Raw genomic sequence first — 19,714 nt, 5'->3', positions numbered from 1 at the left:
GAGTGGTGAGTTGGAGGGAACCTGGGTCCCTGAAGACTTCATGGAACAGAACCATTGCACTACCCCTAGACTGCTAAGTTATGGATCTTTAGATGAGAGAATAAACATCTATTTTGTTTAAGTCACTGGGCTTTGTATCACTCACAAAAGAACCTAATCCCAGTGGGATTTTTCCTATTGCCCCAGAATTGACACCAGGACCCAAGCCAACAACAAAAGGAGCTCTAAGGAGCTGTCAACACTTAGGGACAGGCCATATTCCCTTCCCTCACTCCCTTAGTAAGAGTCAGCAGAGCTGGTGTAGCCACAAAGAATATATGGAGGCGCCAGGAAGGGGGAGGCGAATGGGAGGGAACCATCTTGACTGTCAGCCTTATGAGGAATACAGTATTTCCAGTGAGTGGGGCAGCTCTAAGAAAATAGCTGATAGACACAGTGGGAGTACCTACGTGAAAGGGAGACTGACATTTCGTCCCCTGGCAGTAGGCTTGCTGAGAATTGATCTTGTAGGCCTCCTTTGAAAAGAAATCATGACTGAGTCCGAGGCATGTCCCTAGTAGTTTGGAAGCATGTGAAAATATAGAGCCTGAGTCTGGAGATATCTAAGAACTTGTTGAAGGAGCCCGAGGCACACACCTGAAAACAAAAAAGGATGAAGAAAGATATGCTCACCCCAGATCTCCACGGCCCTTGGAGGGAATGAAAGAGAATCACAGCAGAAACCAAGAGGCTACTCAGGCCAACCAAAGTGACGCCTACCAACAGAGGGGGTCAGGGGCATGGCCCACTGGCAAAGCTCAAAGGAAACATGGCTGCCCCTCAGGGACAGAGGGAATTGGGAGAAGCTAAACACTGTCTCAAGAAAATCAGATCATCTACATGAAAACCAGCTGTGGATGAAACCAGGCTAAGGGGGCGCCTTCCCCTACCCTTATCCCCCTCCAAGCCCTCCAGCATCAGAGGAGTAAGGCCATGAAACAGAGGTGGAGTGTGGAGGAGACATCTAGAAGCAGGTCCAGCCCCTACCCGACCATCTACAAATATCCCAAGGTGCTGGAGCGAGGAAGAGAAAAAGAAATCAGTGTACACGCTCATTCCTCCAAGTGTCTTGAGCCAAAATGACTGGGCTGTAATGGGAGACACGAGCCTGGAGTTTTACACTGAACTGGACTAGATTTTTAAAAACTAAAGGTAACCAGAAAAGTATGGGATTTGCCAAAGATATCATAAAGGAACGTGAATGGAGATTTGACAGAGCACGGAGGGAAGCGGTGACTGGAGAAATAGACAGTCACTCCATGGAGACTGCCCAATAAACCAGACAAAAACATGTAAAAACTATAGGAAACTGTTGCTTGAGGACACAATTTCAAATTAAATGAAAAGTAATAAATGCAGATAAAAGGCCTTAAGAAAGAGTCACACTTTACGTGCTTGATCAATCACTCACGAAAACGAGTTTGATATGGCGCTCTTCAGTTACTTATTTTTTTCTTGGACATAAAAACACCAGAGTTCATAAAATTGTGAATTAAAAAAATACATACTGTGTGAATGACATTTTGAAATTCATCCTTCTAAATCTAAAAATGCTTCCTATGATTCAAGGCACCAGCAGAAGTCAGGAATCTTAGAACACTAGGCTCAAATAATTACGGTAATAAAATTTCATTATGTTCTGTAATGCACAAATCTTCAGGGTTGATGGGCAAAATATTTCTGTTATAAGAAAGCACTGTTTTTCTACAAATGTGGCCCTAAAAGTTCCAATATACAATGTCATAAGACCTTGATTTTGATTAAAAGAAAAACGAATAAAGATAATTTTAGATTATAAAAGTCACACTCTATGTTTAAGATTTATTGTTTATAAATCATATCATTTTGCTATCTTTCGTACCCAAAAACGTAAGCAACTGATCTTGATTTTTATAATGTTGTAACACTTGTTCTGGATTTATAACACCATCAACTACTACAAAGTGACATTTTGTTTCTCATGGACTTACAAAAATTATTCTACTAAAAGATGGGTCAGAAATTTCAATATATGTAAATTAAACAATGTGGCTTCCTTTGAAACTTGTAAATGTATAATAATTTTTATTTTAAAATAACTTTGCTAGTTTGATTTGCAATCGCATAAACCCAGATGAGATGCCATAATGGTGCATTCTGATACTGATTTTGCCAGTCTAGAGATTTCTTTTTCCCCGAAGGGAGAGACACAAATCACTTGAACTATTCACATAATTTAAGAAATAAAGAAAAATACTATAAGCCTTAGAATAATTTATGTAAAAAGCTAGGTATGTGAATTTTTTCACGCCCATTTGAAAATATAAGGGGCTATCCAAGTGAAAACTTAAATTCCCTACCCCCCACCTCTGAAAAATGTGAATCAGACCGTTTCCTGCAGGGCTGAAGTTCCTTGATGTACGATACTAAATATTTCACTAATCTCAGCAGAGAACTGGTTAACTGCTTTTCTGTCAGATGTTTTTAATGGTTACCCCAGGGGGACAGAAATGAGGAGGGTGTGAAAAGGATCCAGGTCTGAATGTTAGAGCACGAAGGAAAGATAAAGGCTGCACATTCACATGCGACGCCTGACACAATGGCTGTGTCAGGAAAGCACGCTGGATTGGCACACTCGGGTTCACGGAGCGGGGGGTCTACGCCGCAGCAGCGGGCACGGATCCCACTGCAGCTCCTGCACAGAAGCCCTGCATGGGGGCAAGACAGTGAGGAGCTCCAGAGCGGCAGTTTGGCACCAGATCTCAGGCTACTCAAAACAGGCTCGATTCTTGCAGATTCTGCACACGAGCTGCTCAAAAGACCTAAGCTTTACTAACACACGAAACAGCATGTTCTGGGCAAAGCACGAAACAACATTCCTTGACAAATATTGCTATAATAAGTAGATTAAGTTGGTATTAAACATCTCTTAACTACTTTTTTAGATCACTTGATGACATGCAAATCATTTTATTTGGGTCAACTATAGTCAGTAGTACAAATCTACATTACTGCTATTTATAACTAATGAATTAATTTATAAGTAATAAATAAAATTAGTTTCTCCACAAAAAGCACTTAGAACAAGGCCTAATCCATGGTTAGCATTAAAATAAATACTATTCTTCTTATTACTATTATAATACATTCCATAATAATGTAATAAAAGATATGACAAGATGTATAATTATTAAGAATAATATTACATTAGGATAATGTCTGTCACTGACTTTCTCTAAAGCTTTTTCCCCAATCCTTTTCATAACTAAAGTGAAGTCCTTTGTAACTAAAATGTAAACATATATTTAACATGCTCAGTCATGTACAAGTGTTTTAGTTGTATGAGAAATCTGTTTCACTCTGCATGCAAGATGCTTGTCACATTAATGCCTCTGAAGGGATAAGTGAATGGGTGAAATCACATTATACAGACTGAGACAACTTATAATTATCTTTTCTTTCTTTTAGAAATTCTATGCTTGGGATAAGCTTTGAAAATTACACGCCTATATTTGGCGTACAAAATCCAGCAGTGACGTACAGATTTATTCCTGGTATAAGTCACAGATAAAAACTGTCCACCAAATGCAACAACAGATGTGCTGTCAGTATTGTTATGGGAAATAATTGCATTACTTTAAGTGATAACTGTGTCCATGACAGAAATCCTAAATTTTTGCTCTTTGCCTTTCAATTTCCATTGACTATGCCAGTAAATTACACACACACACACACACACACACACACACACACAGTTATTTTAGTTTCAGTCAATTTCATACCTACCAGAAAAGGAGCTTTCTCATTTTGTAGGACGTACTCATGTTTTGATATACACAAACGTATCCGTTTATATATGTAAAACAAGCCACATTAAAATCTACAGGGCTTTGCAAAGAAATAATTTTTTAGTACAGAACACTTTTTCCAAAGTCAAAGGAAAATTACAGGTATCCAGGCACTCAGTACACCACTGAAGTTAAACTAATGCAAAATCTTCTCCCAAGAGGGCCACCCAACTCTGCTACTCTTCATGTATTAGAATTCTATTGTAGTAACTATCACTTTAATAAATGGGTATCAAAGACAAGATCTTACAAATCTTTTCACTATATACTATATTATACTATACTAATTCATAGCAGCATTGAATTATTTTTTCTTTTACAAAAATATTGGAATATGCTGCTTTCTACTCAGGAATTATAAGTTTTAGAAACATACTATGTTTGTATTTAAAATACAATTACATTCATGATGAAAAGACCACTTCTGATTTCTGCTTCCAGACAAGATAGAATAGATTTATTTTTCCCCATTCTTCCTGCATAAAACAAACATAAGAGGACTCAGAAAGGTGGAGAGAAAGAGGAAAACCAGCTAGGGATTTCAAGACCCAAGAAACAACACAGTGGAGAACTGTCAGGTTTTCTTTTTGTCTTAGATATTTTGGACTGGGTGCCAGAGAAGCCAGCAACCTGGAAATGCCAATGGGTATAGGAAAAAAAAAAAGCCTCAAGAAAGCCTGCTCTCTCTAACCAAAGGACCAGAAAAGGAATAACTTAGCAAGATAAAAAACATTTAGACAATAACTGCTCTACTCCAGCCAAACAATCATGGAATAAACAGCAAAGCCACTCCCACCTCCACATCCCCATCAACAAAGGCCAGTTAGGAAGCCTAGTCTTCCACCCTTGCCTGAATGAAATAAGGTGACCCAATTCTCCAATTGGGGTGATGACAAAGAAGGCTGAATGGGGAGTCAGGACCCCTGCTGGATTCCCAGGCATCTGGTGATGGTAGATACCTACCCCTTCTCACTGGGGTGATGTCAGGAGAGGTACCGTGGAGGGTCAGGACTATCACCACCATCCAGCTATAACAAGTCCCCCTCTCACCAGGGGGGTCAACAGAGGCCAAGTGGAGAAAGGGAACCTCCACCCAGACCCAGTACTAACGAGGCAGCACCCCTATACCCTAGCTGGCACGATGTCAGAGGGGGCTTACTAAAACAGAAGGTTTAAATTAGAGACTTCTTAGACCTAAAATGTCCAGATAAAACAGAAAATCATTCACTATACCAAGAACTAGGATAATCTCAACTTGAATGACAAAAGACAATCATGAGATGCCAACACCAAGATAACACAGATGTTAGACTTATCTGACAAGTGTTTTAAAATAACCATTGTAAAAATGCTTCAAAAAGCAACTACACATACACTTGAAACAAATAAAAAAATACAGTCTCACCAAAGACACAGAAGATATAAGAAGAGCAAAATAGGAATTTTAGAACTGAAAAATACAATAACCAAAATAAAAAACTCAATGAATGTGCTTAAGAGCAGAATGGAGAGAACAGAGGAGAGAATCATTTGAAGCAAAAATTATAACACTATCAGATGTGGACCTTAATGTATGTAGAGGAAATATTTAAGACAATTATATTATAAACAGAATAGCATATAGGGCACTGAGAAGGGTATATCACTTCTGTGATATACTTACCAAAAATGCACAACCTCAATCGAAACATGAGAAAATATCAGAAAAACCCAAAGTCAAGAACATTCTAAAAATAGGTAATCAATATTATTCAAAAGTGTCAAGATCATGAAGGACTAAGGAAATGTTACTTGATTGGAAGAGATATGACATCTAAATGCAATGTGGGATCCTAGACAGGATCCTGGACCAGAAAAAGCATATTAGTAGGAAAACTGACAAAATTTGAGTAAGATCGGTAGATTGTAATATTGTCATGAGTTGCTTAATGACAAGGATAAATTCTGAGGAAGGCATTGTTAGGCAATTTCATTGTTGTGTGAACATCATCGAGGTTACTACAAACCTAGATGGTGTTGTCTACTGGGCTCCTAGGCTATCTGGTAATAATCCTATGGGACCACTGCTGCATATTCAGTTGGTCGTTGACTGAAACGTCGTTACGTGGTGCATGACCATAGTATTATATCATCCTCAATTTCCTGGTACTGGCGATTAATGCTATCGTTATACAATTGTTAACAGCAAACTCCATACTACTTTTCTCTAAGTCCAAAATTGCTTTTTAAAGGTCACTTATAATAGGAAGGAAAACCTTTAGTGCTTCAAAATAAAGGCAACTTGAAAGAAGCTGAGAGCCTATTAGAACATATTATAAATTTTTCTACACTATAACAGATTTTTATACTAAAAGAATCTTCAAACACAAGAGAAGGGAATCAGTGGAGACTCAATTTCCTCTTAATTAAGAAAATAAAGTCAATGGCAATGTGGTACTTTCTACTTCTGATATGGAAAAGGAAAAGGATGCAAAAAAAAAAAATTTCTGGCATAAAAGCGTGGAAAATTACAATATCCAAAGCATCAGAAGAAAGAGGAGTTAAAGGTTTCTTCTTAAGTAAGAGTTTTAGAGAGAAAAAACTTATAATATAGGCCAATGCACGAGAAGCCTAGCAATGGGGACCAAGAAATTTGAACCAAGGAACATCAATAACTGCTACTTGATTGCAAAAAGTAAGAAGTAAGTTTCTGCCTAAACTACAAATCCAAATTGGCAGCAAACACCACCTATGACAGATTATTTTTTAACTATTTCTATTGTTACTCTTGCAAAGTATTACTATCACTACCTCAACTTTCTCCCCTATCATTCTCTTCATTACAAAACATCACCAAAACTACTCTAACAGGGAGCAGTAACCACCTAAATGCCAATTCTGATAGGTTCTTCTTTGCAACATTTGACAGAGAAGCTGATGGAGAATCTGGAGATTACTATCCCAGAAGCCAAGAGAAGAAACAGTTCAAGATGAGAGACAAGGTTTGGAGTGTGAATCCAGCCAGATTAACTGCCTCAGAAAACAAAACTGAAAACTTTGCTGGGGGCCGGCTCTGTGGCCGAGTGGTTAAGTTCGCGTGCTCCGCTGCAGTGGCCCAGGGTCCGGATCCTGGGCGCGGACATGGCACCGCTCATCAGGCCACATTGAGGCAGCGTCCCACATGCCACAACTAGAAGGACCTGCAACTAAAACATACAACCATGTACGGGAGGGTTTGGGGAGATAAAGCAGAAAAAAAAAAAAAAAGAAGATTGGCAATGGTTGTTAGCTAAGGTGCCAATCTTTAAAATAAAAAAAATAAAAAAACTCTGCAGAGGAGTGTAACAGAATCCAGTCTCTATAAGGTATCATTCACAATAGTTAGGATGCATTCCAAAACTACTTGACCCAGAATAAAGAGAAAAAGGTGACTCATAACCACATGAAAAGGCAATCAATAAAGACAAAATCCAATATATCTCATGTTGAAATGAGCAGAAAAGGTGTTTAAAGAACCCTATTATAACTACTCTCAAGGATATAAAAGAAAATATGTCCATAATGAATGAATGGACAGGAAATCTCAGCAGAGAAACAAACTTTAAGAAGAACAATATGGAAATTCTAGAAATGAAAATACAATATCCAAAGTAAAAAAAAGTCACCGGATGAAGGAAACATGGGAAAGAGTTAGTAAACTTATTGATCAATAGAAATAGTACAATCTGAAGTTCAGAGAAAAAAATGTTTGGAAAAGAGCCTCAGCAATCTGGGAAAATATAAAAAAATGCATGTAAATGGAGTTCCAAAAGAAGAGAGGGCCCTAACCAATGACAAATATCCTTATAGCTTTCCCCATATTTTTAATTATTTTTTTAAGAAGGATGTCAAGATTATCAGTTATTAATTAATTAATGGGTCAATTCAGTGGTATTTAAAAACAATTGGTTTAGGTCTAGTTTCTGGTAATGGAAGAACGAATTCACTGGACAAAGTCTCTTGCAGATAACAATATATAACATAGATGAAATAAAAGAAAAATATCTGAAGACACTGGAATGTGATCAAAAGCAGGCAGACACCAGGGTAGTTTTTCCTTAAAACCCTAAAACTATATGGAGTAAGAATTGTGAGTTCATGGCTTTTTTTTTTTTTTTTTTTTTGCCTGAGGGCATTCTCCACTTCCTCTAGTTCTGTTGGTGGAAAACTGCAGCTGTACCAGCTGGAGGTGGCAGAGGAAAGAGTTCAGGGGCGGCAGATGAGTTGAACACTGAGGGAAGAAATCCTAGAAGTGAGGTAGCTGCAGAAGTGGAGTACTAAATCTGAACAGAAACTCTACCCAGATTCCTGGCTGCCTACTACGCTTTACACGTACAGGGAAGACTCCGGAGGGTCTGATGTAAAAGTATGCAGAAACCAGCGAGGAATCTGTTAAGATCTGAAAGTCCTCTACTTTTTCAATTGGGTGCACTCCCTGAAGTGCACACAGCTCAAGTGAGAGAAAGCTAAAGCTTTACTGGCCTGAAGAGAAACGGGTAGAAAATTTTTTTGAAAAAAAGTGGCCAAAAACTTTTCAAAACTGGTGAAAAATATTAACTATCATTCTCAGAAGCTAAATGAACCCCGAGCAGGATTAACTACAATCCTAGACATAGCATAGACAAATTGGTGAAACCAAAGATAAACAGAATATCTTCACAGCAGCTAGAGTAGAACAACAATTTACACACACGGTGCAGAAACAGCTGGCTACACTACGGGAAAAATGAACTTCAATCCTCACCCCTACTTCACACAAAAATTAACCTTAAGTGGATCTTAGCATTAAACATAAAAGCAGAAACCATGAAAAGTCTAGAAAAAAAATAAGTGAAAATCTGTGCAACCTTGGGGTTTTCTTAGATAGGACCAAAAAGGCAGAAATCCTACAGAAAAAATGGAAAATTGAACTTCATGAAAATTGAAAACTTATTTTCAACTTTTCCACAGGTGCCTTTAAGATAATGAAAAGACAAGTCACAGGCAGGGCGATAACATTTGGAATACAAAGGATTTGTATCCAGACTATATAAAGAACCCTTATAACTCAAATAAGGAAAAAAATCCCAAATGGAAACAGGGCAAAAAATGTAGGCATTTCACAAAGATATATAATTGGCCAATAAGCACATGAAAAGAAGTCATATAGTTGATCATCAGTAAAATACAAATGAAAATATCAATGAGTCACTGCATCCTTCAGAGAATGAGACTGATCGTATCAATGTTTGGAACCCTCATACATTACTGGTAGGAATGTAATATGATACAATACATTGAAAACAATCTGACAGTTTCTTATAAATTTGTATATACACTTACCATGTGACCCAGTAATTCCACTCTGAGCAGTTTTTCCAAGAGAATTGGAAACATGTCTGCACAAAATCTTGTACATGAATGTTCATAAACAGCTTTATTCATAATAGCCCCAAACTGAAAACAACTCAAATGTTCATCAACAGGTAAACTGATAAACAATTTGTGGTATACATCTATACAATGGACTACTACTTGGCAATAAAAAGGAAAAAACTACTGATACACACAACATGGACGAATCTCAAAAACATTACAGTGAGTGAAAGAAGCCAGACACGAAACTGTGCATGCTGTGTGATTCCATTTTTATGAAATTCCTGAAAAGGCAAAACTAATCTTTTGTGACAAAAAGGATATCCTAGTTGCCTAGAACTATGGGGAGGTGAGGAAACCAGGCTGCAAAGAGGCACCAGGGAATTTTTTACAGTAATGGAAATATTCCCATCTTGACTGTGGTGGTGGTTACATGGTTGTACGCATTTTTCAAAACTCACCAAACTGTATAATAAAAATGGGTGTGTTTTATTTTATGTAAATTATATCACAGTAAGGTTGACTAAAACATTTTAACAGTGTAGTTACCTGACACAACAGTTGGAGACACTAAGTCATTGCTCCTACTTCTGATGAATAATCATAATTAATCTCACAATTAATTTCCAAGCAATTGTAATCTTAGGATATTAACACAATTTGAATTTATCAGATGTGTCCAGATGTGATTGCCTGCCCTTCCACCTGTCCCTTCCACTCCACATCCCACCCCCCACACTCCCATTCTAATGTTAGCTCCATGAGGGGAGACACCTTGACTGTCATATACGCTATATCCTCAGTGCCAAGAAGTGTATCTGGGCCGTGGCAGGTGCTCAATATATTTCAGCTGAATTAATGAATCCCTTACCTTGTTTGTACTGGTCAGGAATATCTCCTAGGCCTTTGCCCATTTCCCCTGGTCAATCTTAATATTTCTACAGCTTCAATTACATCTATACACTGATGACTCTCCAATCTGTGTGTCCTATCGTCTTTTGCTGACCACCAGACCCATTTACAACTGCCTACTGGACAACTCCATTTGAAAGTCCCACAGGCAAGTCATATTCCACATGTTCAAAATGGAACTCCACTTGCTCTATGTTTACCCATCTCGTCCATACTAAAAATAAAAACTTGCTAAAACATGTCATATTTGTGTTACCTTCTTTCTTTACTCCACTCTTAAATTCTTGAAAGAATAGTCTATTTATCCTCAAATAGTCTCTATTTACTCTTCTATACGTTTAAATCTAGCTTCCACCCTGACCAGACCAGCGAAAGCACCCTCACACTCAGGACAGGACATCATTTACTTCTCTCAACTCTACCTTTGCCCCACTCCTCTATGCCCACTAGCTCTGCCTGAATTCAATCTTCATTTTTTCTCTCCTGCATTGGTGCAAAACCATTCTAATTAGTCTTTCTGCTACAAATCTCTTTTTTTGTCTAGTTCATCCTTATATTTATCTTTCTAAAATACAAAACGAACATTACTACCCTTTTAAAAATGCGAGTGGTCTCTGCCTAATAGCTAAAATTCAAACTCCCAGCAACACACACACATCTTTTCGGCCTCCCTGCCTGCTACTTCCACTTTGAACTCTAAACATTTTCTAAAACACCTTTTATGTCCTTAGTACTTAACTTCTTCTGCCTGCAATTCCTTTTCTTCTTATCCACCTTCAAATTCTATCTCCTCTTTAACACTTACTTCAAATGTCCCCTCTGCTATGAATTCTTCCGTAATTCACTCAGTCAGAGCTTTTCATTCCCATTCATGATTCTTAACATAGCTAACCACACCTCAAGTGACCACTTAGCATGTTACACTTACTATGACACTTATTATACGGGGCAGGCATTACATACATTATTTCATACAAGATGCTGCAAATCTTTAATTATTTTTATCAAACTGCCATGTAATGTTCAAACACTGATCCCTGGAGATAGAACTAAATTGTGGTAGTGGTCAATCTTTTGTTATATTGGTTTTATTTACCTGTCTGTCTGTCCCCAACTTGACCATAACTCCTCCTTGCTCAGTGGTTGGCATGCTGCCTAGCATGTGTAGGTACTTATTAAGTATTTGCCCAGAGTGAATAAACAAATGTTCCATTTCCTGCTGTTCAACTAAGTCAATTCCAGTATTCAACGGGATGACATTCTACAGCCAGACTAAATTCATATTCATCTAATTCTTCACATATATACTGAAATTAATGAAAACTATTCTTAATATACTATCAACTATTTTTATCTTAGTAAAAGTTTTTCAAGCTGTGAATTTTGTATCATTTTCCAACAGCAGTCCCTGTTTTCTCAAAAGTTCCAATTTAAGACTTGACTCTGGACTTTTCTTACACTTAAAAAATGACAATACTATAGATAAAAATATTCTGAAAGTTTTTCAAATATCCTTTATCTCTGACAGTTAAGCTTGCTTTTTGATGTGACCATGTTAAGATGGCAGAACCTTCCAGAAGCCAAAATCTGTCAGGGTTTAAAATTAATAACTCCATATGGGAAAATAAATAAATTGCATTACTAATAGTTCATTTTACTCATGTAGTCTGTCAAACGCATATTTACATAATAAAATTTTATCTTAGAATAAAATCTAAAGTTCCTTCCAGCTCAAAAGAGTCAGAATTCTTAAATGACTTAGACTCGGTTGTGTGTATAGTTGAAGGTACAAATAAATTTATTGATGAAATCTATGTCTAAACCAAAACAATACCCAGAAGACCATGGACCACTACCACAAACTAGTTCTCCTTACAGGGATCCAGCTTCAAACACTATGCAATCATGGGCCACATAACCACATTTCAGTCAAGGATAGACCGCATATCCAACAGTGGTCCCATAAGATTAGTATCCTATAGCCTAGCTGTGTAGGGGCTATACCATCTAGGTTTGTGTAAGTACACTCTATGATGCTCCCACAATGATGAAATCGTCTAATGACGGATTTCTCAGAATGTACCCCCTTCATTAAGCAACACATGACTATACTTTGATTTAAAATAAAGATTTGTAAGCAAAAAGCAAAAATGTACCAGGCACTTCTGTTTGCATCATAAAATAATGTATATAATGGTGTACTTCACTATCAGATATATATCAAATCAGTCCATAAATGTCAGTTTCATTTCATTGTTTGCCCATATATCTTCTAAATGAAGTATGACCCTGGTATGTTAGAGTTTTCTCCAGTCAGGGTACAGAAATCCTTTACAAGGAGCATTCTGCATATTGTTCTCTTTCTCAAGTTGCTCTGAGTAAGAAGAGAACAATACATAGGAAACTTTAGCCATTGTCGTTCATGAAAAAAAATCATAGACACAGCTGAATGTTGGGGGAAGGGAAACAGATAATTTCCACATAACTTAGAATGAGCATAGGTCTATAGATACTAGTGTGACATGAAGGCACCTGATGGGTACTACAATTAAATTTACGTCACTAAATAAAAATCACATCCCTGCCAACCTTTTCTAACAAAAGGAAATGTAATTCACCTTTAGATGAAAAACAATTTCTTTTTCTTCACATTAACGAAGAGCTAATTACTTATTGATTTTCAAATAATTCCAAATAGAATTCTCATGGTGAGTTGAAATCTCTTCTGATACAAAGAGCAAAAGCTACAGATATTTCTACACGGAGAGAAAACATAATGACAGCCATTTCTTTCTGCACCACAGTGACTCATTTCAGATCCACATCAAAGTCACTGTGTTAGGAACAGCTCTTTCCATGTTTGTTTATTACTTTTTCTTTGGAATATCTTCTGTCTTACTACATATGTATTGGTGCATTAAGGCTCAAGATGAGTGTCTCTGTCCCTCCGAGTTCCAGAGTTACACTCTGCACTGATTTAGGTTGGAGTTAGTTATGAATAGTTTATGCAGTAAAAACAGACTGTTTCACTCAAGGCCTGCTTGATTCTTACCTGTATTACACGTCACAGTACATTTTTATATGCATCAGGGTTTCCTTCTTCGAATGTAGTATTTTTCTCTACAGAGTTGGAAATTTCAGCAAAATGAGTTGATCTGTAATTCCACTGGTTTTTATGGAAGGACAGTTACATGATATGTAGTTCGCATACCCTCAGGAGTTTGGCCAAGTCTAACAAGGTCTAAAGATATCACAGACAGTAAGTCAGTTTCCATGAACTTGGGCTGCCCATCTGAAGAACAAACCTGAGTTTTAGGGTCACCATAGGAAGACCAAGCCTTCAGGAGAGTTCAAATACTAACCCAATCCCGCCAAGGTCTTCGGAAAGTTGTAGAGACCAAATCCAAGAGGGAGTTTTAAGGAGCGACTGTGTATCAGAGCAGAATCTGTTGACCCCACGTCAAACTCACAAATGTGTTTTGCTCATTGTACTCTGGGTAATTTCTCATTACTTTATACAACCATTTGTGTAACAGCAAAATGAAAATTTGGGCTCAGACGTGACATGGTAAGTATGTTTCAAGGACAAATTAAAAATGAGGGAAATACTACTCACCACTAGCTTTTCTATCATCTATTGATACGGCTTGTGGTTTTCTGAATTGACTGACTGATATTATAGCTTATGATATTAAATCATCTTGACATTCTTGTATAAACATACTTGAAGATGATAATTTGCTAATAAACCATTAATGTTAATTTTTAAAAATGGGGGGGAAAACATTTCTAAGTAGGGGAGTATATGTATGATTTCTTTCTCCATATTTTCCTATTAGAAATGTACAGTTTTACTTATACAGTCATGTGTCGCTTAACAACAGGGACACATTCTAAGAAATGCGTCATTAGAAGACTTTACTGCTGCGCAAACCCTCAGAGTGCACTTACACAAACCTAGATGGTACAGCCTACTACACACCTAGGCTGTGCGGTACTAACCCTATGGCACCGCCATCATAGATGTAGTCTATAGTTGACCGAAAAGTTATTATGCGGCACATGACCATAGAGGTCTTTGAAAAGCATGGATCACTCATTCTTTAAAAGAAAGAAAAAAAGCTGCAAATAGCTACTGTGATGATCGATATAGGGATTACAAAAAGTGAGGTATAGGGAAGATCAGAAAAAAGAGACAGGAGAAAGGTTGATTCTCAGATTGGCCAGGCCCCCCCATGCCCCGTCTCAATATAATCTGTGTACTAAGGTCATATTGTTAAAATATGTTATGCATAATATATGTTAAAAATAAATATTTAAAAGAAGCCTGCTAACTACAAAAGAAACCTGCCATAATCATATTAAACTTCAAAAAAGGAGACATATTAGTTGAAATGTATTGTTTGAATTGTATTTGAAAAGAAAGTTTTTAACTTAAATAGCTATTTCAAAGCCTTCTACTGACAATCTCATCTCGCTGGAAATGGCACCAGCTAGAAAAGTCCCTCTACAAAACACTCCTTGACTTTGTAAACTAAGCTAATTATGATTTAACTGAAACACCACCTAACTGCTTCTTTACATTCTTTATGTGAGAAAAACAAATGTAGTTTATCATATTTTACTCTGAAGGTTTCAAAAATAACACTGTTCAATGGATGAAGATCACAAGGAAGGGAACAGACTAGCAAATGGAAATTAAATCCATCTAGAAAGGATAATTTACTAAAATAATTCATTGTCATTTCGAATCTAACCATTTTTCTAATGACTCATTTAAACAAAGGAACTGCTTACATTTATACAAAGAGACGTCTAATATAATTAGTATGGAAAAGCATATTAAAGATGTAAAAACTTAGAATAATGTAAACTATAGCACAACAAAACAAAGTCTTCTATCTTAGCTCAAACCCACAGCATTTCAAGAATGTCTCTTCTCTAATAATTTTCTTTAAAAGGCTGCATGATTTTGAAACATTTTGGCATTATAATTAAAGAGTATCAAGTATGCACAACAAGGAAACTTGTAATACTATGGCATGACTATAATTGCAAATGAGTTTTTATGAAATGCACAGTTACAGGAGCATCCTGACTGAGCTGGACAAAGCTGGGGCTGCACAGAACTAGTCAAATAAAACTTTTTCTTCTAAAAAATAATCAAACAATCAATAAGAACATTTAGATTTTAAAAGAGGTTAATTAAAATACACTCAATAAACTTCAAAGAAACAAATATTCATCTATGATAGAGAGCCAAAAGCTTGCATCTAAAATGTGATAAAAACTTCTGGTGAGTCCAAGCAAGAATTACTGAGAATGTGCAAGTGTTCGGTCACATTCTGCTCTGTGAAGCCAGCTTTGTTAATGATAACTTTAATTGTATAATAATTTTAATTATTTTGTAGATTTAAGCAAATAGATGTGAGCTTAATACCAACATTCTGGTGAGCAAATAAGCTTTTTTGGAATTTATAAATTTCAATTAAAGATTGGGTAGGGAAAAAAATTTAAAAGTTAAAACAACTTAGTTTTCAGTATACTAATATATTTTTACTTTGTAATACAATATAGCTGTCACATACAATGGCTCTGGTAGGCTTAAATCAGATTTCAATGGGCAAGAAAGGCCAGAGACAGGTTTATACAATATTCAATAAGCAGTAATATCTAGTCAGTGTACAACAACAAAATTAAAAAAAAATACTAACCTAGAAAGACAGAAAAAGAATTTATTGTTTTTAAATTCCAGAAATAAAAATAACAGAATAGCATGTAGTCCATAATAAGCTGGCCCTATAATTTCTAAACTATAGTCCAATTGAAACATTTAAGAAATAAAAACAATCTGCATGTTTTTCTACCAGGTAAACACACCTGAGAGAGTTACCTATAAAGAAATAGGCTTTAAAACTCTTAATCACAAAGAACCTTCTACTGTGACAGTAGGAAGATGTGCTCCGTGCCTGACAGCACGCTAAGCCGTTTCCCACAGAGATCTGTGCATTGCTTGGCTGCAGGTTACGATCCACCAGTGACACCGCACTCCACATTAACACCACCAAGCACATTTGACCAAAGAAGCACAGCAACGTTCTCAAACCATCTGTTTATATCCATTAGTATGTAAAAATCACAGTACACACATTTGGAAGTGTTTAACTTGTCCATAAATAAGAGTATATTATCTCAGCATAAGCTTTAAAAAAAAGGTCTGAGCAGTCAGCCCAATAATAGGGGAAACAGACTCTACATTTTGACTAAAGTAAAGATATTTCAAAATTATAATTGTTTTCATTGCCAAGAATTAACAAATAAATACAAATTCGAAAATGTAAGTAGTTCTTCTGGCAGCAAAATTACATCTACCATGACATCTCCAGGCAAAAAATCAATTCAGAGTTTGAAAGTAATTTGTGCTTTGTTTCTATAAAAATGCAGTGTTACTTTCAGACATTTCTAAATGACTAGATTTGTAAAATAAGCAGTGAATTTCTTTTCACCACAGTTTATTTCTAGATCATCCTATGCAGATTATGGATGGAACTAAAAATTACTTAGCTTTGTCCTCAGTACTTTAACTATATGAATCCAGTTCTTTTTATTTGAAACAGTGATTTATTGTCATTCTTCAGGTGAACAACAAAAACAAATTCTAAAATTTTACCTTTAAATTAAGCATTTAAAATTTCAGATGACAGAGCCAATAACTGGTAACAGCTTCTTTAATTTCATATTAATAGTCTAATTAAAAATACTAACAACTACCTGGCAATAGATTTGAAAGAATCAGGTTTCTGTGAAGGACAACAAAAAACATGCAGGATACCTCCCCATACACATGATCTTTCTTATTTTATATCTAAACTTGTAAAATTTTTAGGAATACATGATCATTCTACACAATACACATCTTCTAGAGCATTTCTAAAGGAAATTACAGTTTTTGGTCTTAAGGAATAAGACTAAGATGGAAACGGGGATGAAAACAGTGAAATTGGAGGGAGCAATCCACTCTGTCTACGCACAAGCACGCTGCTGTCCATCCAGGCGAGTCAGCGGTTACAGTTCAGTACATGAATTTCAAGGCAACTAAGAAATCGAAACACAGGTATTTCCTCTTCCTTGAGTTAACAATTCTTTTAAAAGCTCTATCCATAAAGGATTGTTGGGCTTTGTTTTTTCAAAAGGGAACAAAGAATAAATAGGAAAAAAAAAGTTTCCATCCCCAAATTCATATACACAAGTTAAATGGGCTGTAAGCTAGTTTTAGACTGCACAGTGAAATGGAATTATTGGTACCATCTGAGGCAGTTGCTTCCCTAGATGGTTCAAAACATGATCCAGTAAAACAAATGTTTTTATGCCTCAAACAACTAGAAAGCATTTCATTATTGTTCTAATAACTCGTTTAATGAACTCCTAAGATAACTGATTTTCTAGGATGTGGTACCTGAACGGTACACCTAATCATTACTAGCAATAGAATGCCAAGTTCAAAACTGCTGTGAAAGTAAAATCATTATTGAAAACTCAACCTTACTATAAAATGAGGGAGAACTTAGTGCCAAATACTAATACCAAATGTATGAAGGCAGACTTTCTGTTTATGGAAGACAGAGTGAGGAGATGGGTGCACCCAAGCAAGACCAACCAGAAGACAGAACAGAGAATGAAAAATGCCTAAAAAAAAAAAAAAGGAAGAGGAAGAAGAAGGAAAACGGAGGAGAGCCAGGCAGCAAAAAAATTACTGGATAGAATAAAAATCAAAGAAAATGCGGCATGTGCATACGACTCTCTTTTTTCTGTCCTCTGTGTTTCTAATAATTTACAATGTAAGTGGCAAACAGGTCACACTAGCAGGCAAGAATGAGCTTTCTGATGGATAGAGATGAAGGATTTGGGGCTAATGAATTGTTTTGTTTTCTTGTTTTTGTTTTTGCTTTTAATTCATACCTGAAAGCCTTGAATCCTTGCTAAATATTCCAGTTGTTTTGAAGGTTGTACTGGAGAACAAGGGGGAGTAGGAGAACTCCCTTTTAAACCTACGGCTTCAGCTGGAGATGTTCCATTCATAAGGAGTTCCCTGGCAATTGTAGCTGAACTATTCGATGTGGGCGATATACTGAAGAAAGAGCTTGAGGGTTGGTTCATATCTTTGGGTGACAAATAGCCTAGAGTAGTGCCAGAGATTACTTTGTGGCGGCTGGCTTCCATCTCTTGATAAACATCAGGAGACAAATGAAGAATTCCTTTTGGAGCTATAAATAAAATGAAGGAACATTGTTATTATACTTAAAATAATTGAAACAGAAACATGTGATAGCATTATTAACTCAGTGATTTCACCTGGTGTAGTAACAAAGCAAAGAGAAACACTGTCAATCAAGCATCTTCCTTATACTTGTAGAAGCAAGTGCAGCCTCCACTTAGAGGCGAATAATGTTCAATATTCCTAAAATCAGAAATTTAAAAATACACAAAAGTGACTTCAGTGTACCTTGTATGCGGTGAGGAAGCTGTGGAGGAACAAGGGTCACTGATGTGAGGAAATGCAATCGGGGATAAGGTTAGGAAGGCGCAGTGTCTTCACCCTGCAATTTAGTATTTTATGATCTCATAAAAGGACACAAAACCCTAACATATGCAGCAATTGAGACACAGCAGGTAAAATTAAGGGTGGATCAGTCCAAAACATCTGAGGTACAAACTCATGTCCAGTGGCCTACTGGTGCTCTCCTCTCCACAAGGATATCCTACAGACAACTCTAACTCATAAACATGTCAAGAAGTGACAGAGCATCTTCTTTCCCAAATTAGCACTGTCTCCTATCTTGCTTATCTTATTATGATACCACCGTCTATCTGCTCAGTTGCCCAACCAAGACTCCTGGCAACCATCTTTGACTAAGCCACAAACAAGTAGTTACCATGTCCAGTGAGCCTGGGCTGTGTTATCAGTTGGTGGGGTTGTAAACACACCAAAGAAGCACCTTCTTTCGACCACCATTGGTCTCAGAGATGTTTCAAACAATATTTTGCACTGCTTGTTCTAATGCCTTTGGATCATATATTAACAATTCTCAAATCATGATGTCATCTTTTACAATTATTGGTAAATCACCACTTTTGGAGAATGTACTCTGAGAGACACAACTTAATTCCCTTGCTCTTGCCCCCCCTCTCCTGCCGTTAACTTTCTGATGCAAGCCCTTGATGTTTCTCCCCTAGGCTACAGTAACAATCACGAAAAGTTCTCACTGCTGTTAGCCTCCCCAGCGTCCATTTCTCAAAATGTGTTCTATAACATGGTCCTAAATAAAAGGGTTCCGTGATAAATAAATCTTGGAAATTATGCAAATTATAGCACATATGCCCCTTTTGGAAGATTAAAAATACACATTAGCATAGTAAAAACTCTGAAAAGTCCAGAAGAACAGAAATCTATTCAACTTGCTTTAATCCAGGATTTCCCAAATTTATTTTATATCCAAGCTTTTTACATAACATTAATAACATCTAACACTTTGGGAAATGCTAGAAGCTAGCCATTCTCTTAC

General features: G+C 36.7%; 1 protein-coding gene across 50 annotated transcripts in view; it reads right to left on the bottom strand.

Moving 5' to 3' along the window:
- STAU2 (staufen double-stranded RNA binding protein 2) overlaps positions 1 to 19,714 on the bottom strand; it is a 298,725-nt gene that overhangs the window by 112,127 nt on the left and 166,884 nt on the right. For all 50 annotated transcript variants that reach the window (XR_011421546.1, XR_011421549.1, XR_011421544.1 and 47 more), the window contains one exon: positions 18,111 to 18,415. Coding sequence is in view for 43 of the 50 variants with exons in the window: in XM_070222151.1 (XP_070078252.1) it covers positions 18,111 to 18,415 (305 nt within the window). In the remaining 7 variants the exon portion in view is untranslated. The remainder of the gene's footprint in view (positions 1 to 18,110; positions 18,416 to 19,714) is intronic.

Source organism: Equus caballus, chromosome 9 (genome assembly GCF_041296265.1).
Source record: "Equus caballus isolate H_3958 breed thoroughbred chromosome 9, TB-T2T, whole genome shotgun sequence".
NCBI lineage: Eukaryota > Metazoa > Chordata > Mammalia > Perissodactyla > Equidae > Equus > Equus caballus.
The sequence above is the reverse complement of the archived record's forward strand: the minus strand, read 5'-3'. Positions and strand labels throughout refer to the sequence as shown.